Source organism: Palaemon carinicauda, chromosome 14 (assembly GCF_036898095.1).
Source record: "Palaemon carinicauda isolate YSFRI2023 chromosome 14, ASM3689809v2, whole genome shotgun sequence".
Lineage (NCBI taxonomy): Eukaryota > Metazoa > Arthropoda > Malacostraca > Decapoda > Palaemonidae > Palaemon > Palaemon carinicauda.
Genome location: NC_090738.1, coordinates 29580270 through 29584938, shown reverse-complemented (window position 1 = coordinate 29584938; position 4669 = coordinate 29580270). Strand labels below are relative to the sequence as shown.

The 4669-nt window shown below is 29.6% G+C and overlaps 1 protein-coding gene across 1 annotated transcript in view; it reads left to right on the top strand.

Moving 5' to 3' along the window:
- The first annotated feature begins 214 nt into the window (after window positions 1–214).
- Window positions 215–4669, top strand: part of LOC137653147 (crustapain-like) — a 5748-nt gene continuing 1293 nt past the window's right edge. Inside the window, exons 1-4 of the mRNA XM_068386529.1 lie at window positions 215–358; window positions 1726–1908; window positions 3194–3385; window positions 4353–4518. Coding sequence (XP_068242630.1) covers window positions 254–358; window positions 1726–1908; window positions 3194–3385; window positions 4353–4518 — 646 coding nt within the window. The 5' untranslated portion in view covers window positions 215–253. The remainder of the gene's footprint in view (window positions 359–1725; window positions 1909–3193; window positions 3386–4352; window positions 4519–4669) is intronic.

The window sequence follows — 4669 nt, the reverse complement described above, 5'->3', positions numbered from 1 at the left end:
TGCCTTATCTATTTAAATTGATGTTTAATTTACGTTTTAATTCAAGGTTTTTGGTATGAAATTCTCATATCATTTCTTAATCAACAACAAAATTGAAGCCTTTTATTGCATTATATTGAAACAATTACGTACCAGACGCTACCCTTCTTATCAGAGGCAAAAAATAAAAACTCACAAAATAATGCAAAATTATGTTAATTTCAGACGAAAATTTGAGAAGTCTTATGCCAATCCCCTCGAGGAGAAATACAGGATGTCAGTTTTCTTGGACAAAGTGAAATACATCGAGGAATTCAACAAGCTTTACGAAAAGGGCGAAAAAACCTATTTCTTGAGAATAAACCAACACAGTGATCTGGTAAGTACCATAAACATAATATCATATACATAGGCGTGCACCCATACATACGTAAAAATGTGTGTATAATATATATATATATATATATATATATATATATATATATATATATATATCTATATATATATCTACATATATATGTATGTATGTATGTATAAACACACACACACACACACACATATATATATATATAATATATATTATATATATGTGTATATATACATATATATATGTTTATATATAGATATCGAATTTTCTACATATATATTTATAGATACATACATACATATATATATATATATATATATATATATATATATAATAAATATATATATATAATATATATATATATATAATATATATATATATATATATATATATATATATTATATATATGTGTATATATATACATATATATGTATGTATATATACAGATATCGAATATATATATATATATATATATATATATATAATATATATATATATAATCCGATATCAAAAAGTATGTGTGGTTTATTTGAATAAACGCAATTCCCGAGCGTTAGTGATAAATTATCATAAAACAGCCAAGTGTCACAAAATAGCCAACAGGTCTAGAAGCTGGAGATGGGTTGATTTCAATTCTAGGTACGAAAACATGAATGCGACATGAATAGGCTATGAATGGAAAAGTCGAAATCAACTTTTATCCCTCTTTGTGGCATGGCCACAACTTTGTCGACTGTAATCTCTAGTTTCGACTTGGTCAGGGTTCGAATCCTTTGTATATATATATATATATATGTATATATATATATATATATATATATATATATATATATATATATATATTTATATGTATATATATACATATATGTAGATATATATATATATATATATACATATATGTAGATATATATATATATATATATATATATATATATATATATATATATATATATATATATATATATATATATATATACAGTATATATACAGTATGTATGTATGTATATAAATAAATAAATAAATATATATATATATGTGTGTGTATATACATATATATATATATATATATATATATACATATATATATATATATATATATATATACATTATATAATACATATATATATATGCATATACATATGTATACATATGTATATATATAAATAAATATATATATGCATATATAGATGTATATATAAATATGTATATAGGTATATACATATATATATATATATATATATATATATATATATATATATATATATATATATAGATAGATAGATAGATAGATACATATTTAAGAACTTCAAATTATATTAATTTACCTTCGCGCATTTTCTAAGTCTTTTCATGAATCAAAAGCTTAATTTCCCTTCCAGACCCATGAGGAATTGATTGCCATGTTGACTGGAGGATTCGAACATAGGATGGACCCTACCAACGAACCACCTGTGGAAGTGTCCGTCGAAGGATTGGCCCAAGAAGTCGACTGGAGGTCACAAGGAGCTGTCACTCCTGTGAAGGATCAAGGGCAGTGTGGATCCTGCTGGGCATTCTCAGCTGTAGGTGTCTTTTTTTATTCCTTTAAATTTTTTTTTTAATAATAATATTTCTCCCTTGATAACTATCAATAAATAAGTAAACATTGGTGTTGCGTAATGTAATCTTGTGATTACACAAAATATTTAAACAAAAACCCTAGTAGCATTAATCAAATGTATCAAGATCTAAACAAATATACTTATCTGAAAACAAGAACATCAAAAAACATCATCATCACCTAGCCTACATTATGCACTCAAATCGATAATTACAACATCCTAAGACATTAATATATCCCTATATTAACTTCAAATTCAAGTTATCTAAAAGGCATATACTGAATTTTAAAATTTATTGATGACATATCTGACTATCCTTGAAAGTGCCCAAAATATTTATTTTTTATTTTTTTTTATTCAAGATCTCATAAGTTTATCGGAAATAATGGATCAATTTTGCATTATCCTGCAAACCTAACAAGGGTGATCAAGGAAAACGAGCTCTCACTGCATGCTTACACATTACATATATATATATATATATATATATATATATATATATATATATATATATATGTATATATATATATATATAAATATATATATATATATATATATATATATACATATATATATATATACATGTATATATATATCTTTATAAGTAGACATATTTATATATACCGATTTGCTTTCTTTTTAAACCCCTTTAGCACCATCGCCTCCCTCATAATTTTGCCCTCCAGGACCAGGCCCTTTTTTTTTTACTTTTTATTCAACGCATCTTATCACTAAAACTATGTATAATAAGACTTTACAACACTTTCTGAAGTGTAGGAAACTAAATATTCTTTTCAGTTATGTATAATGTTACATGTAAAAAAATAAAAGGGAAAAAATTAGTAATTTCTGGGTGTAAAGTACACAATGTGTAGCTGAAGGGAGTAAAAATACTACTCCAAGTCCTTTCAAAACGTTTAGAACCCTTCCAGAAGGCTTAAATCACTGGCAGTTCTCTCCTTACTTAGACTGTACAGCGTTTACAAAATCACTAAACTCAATTTTTTCTAATGAGGCGCGTTTGCACCGACTCGCAGCGGTGCCCTTTTAGCTCTGAAAAGTTTACTGATCGCTGATTGGTTGGACAAGATAATTTTAACCAATAAGGTAACAGGAAAGTTTTCTGAGCTAAAAGGGCACCCCTGCAAGTCGGTGCAAATCTGCCTCACTAAAAAGAATTGAATATAGCTCCCAATGGCCTTCAAAGGGTTAACTAAAGATGTTACTAAAACCCCTTTTCTTTCAGGTTTCAGCCTTGGAAAGCATGCACTTCATCAAGACTGGCCAGCTGGTCAGTCTTTCAGAGCAGAATTTAGTTGACTGCTCCTGGGACTACGGCTGTTATGGCTGTGGCGGAGGATGGCCATACGCTGCTTACCAGTACATCAGAGACAACAGAGGTGTCGACACTGAACAGTCTTACCCTTACGAAGCCCGTGTAAGTAGATCGTATTACGAAATCTGAGGTTATCATAATTATTACAAACTACTTTAAAAGTTCAAACTTACAGCAAGTGTTTTTACGTTGAACAGGCTGACATAAGTCCTTTTATAGTTTTTATATGAAATATCTGTTTTAATGTTGTTAATGTCTTTGAAGTATTTTATTTTAATTGTCATTACTTCTTATATCGTTTATTTATTTCCTTATTTCCTTTCTCACTGGGCTATTTTTCCCTGTTGGAGACCTTGGGCTTATAGCATCTTGCTTTTCCAACTAGGATTGTTGCTTAGTTAGCAATAATAATAATAATAATAATAATAATAATAATAATAATAATAATAATAATAATAATAAGACAACCCTAATTGAAAAAGCATGATGCTTTAAGCACAGGGGCTCCAACAGGGAAAGATATCCCAGTGAGGAAAGGAAACGAGGAAAGAAACGAACAAATCAAATAAAATATTTTAAGAACAGTTACAACATTAAATTAGATCTTTCATATCTAAAGTATGAACACTTCAAAAACTCTAACCTAAGACAGTGGAAGGCCATGGTAGAAAGACTCAGGCACAAGTTTTATTCTAAATTGTGGAGAGCAAGTAGGGCAAACTATATAACTGACCAAACAATCAATGGTCAGGAAACTACATTTTAGGCATTACGGACTCTATCCTAAAATCCAATACTTCTTGAAGTTGGTTCTTCAGGATTATCGATTTGTGATGCATTGTTTGCTTTGGGGAGTTACAAATTGGGTCGGTTATTCATAAGACATGCACATTTCTCATTGATTTGGACTTAATATTTTTCTTGGTAATTTGTTAACTCATTTCTACTCAAGTATTTCACGAGCACATTTGTAGTTATTAGCCATTCTGTAATTCATGACCAAATGTGATGTGAAACAAAATATTTCTTCATTCCACCATCACACTAATCGATATTTTCTTTATACCAGGACATGACCTGCAGGTACAATCCATTAAACAAGGGTGCTACCATCAGCTCTTATGTTCAGCTTGCTAGTGGCAGCGAAACTGCTCTCCAGAGGGCTCTCCATGACAAAGGTCCAGTCAGTGTTTGCATTGACGCAGGTCAAGCTTCCTTCGGCAGCTATGGAGGAGGTGAGTTGCACGTGATATTATGGATTCCTTATTCCTTATTCTATGTTTGGGTTGCCCCAGGTCCCTCAGCGTGAGGCACCTCGTATATCCACCAGAGAGTTGCTAATGCATCTTCCGGTGTATTTTGCATCTTCCAGTCTTGGATGGTCTG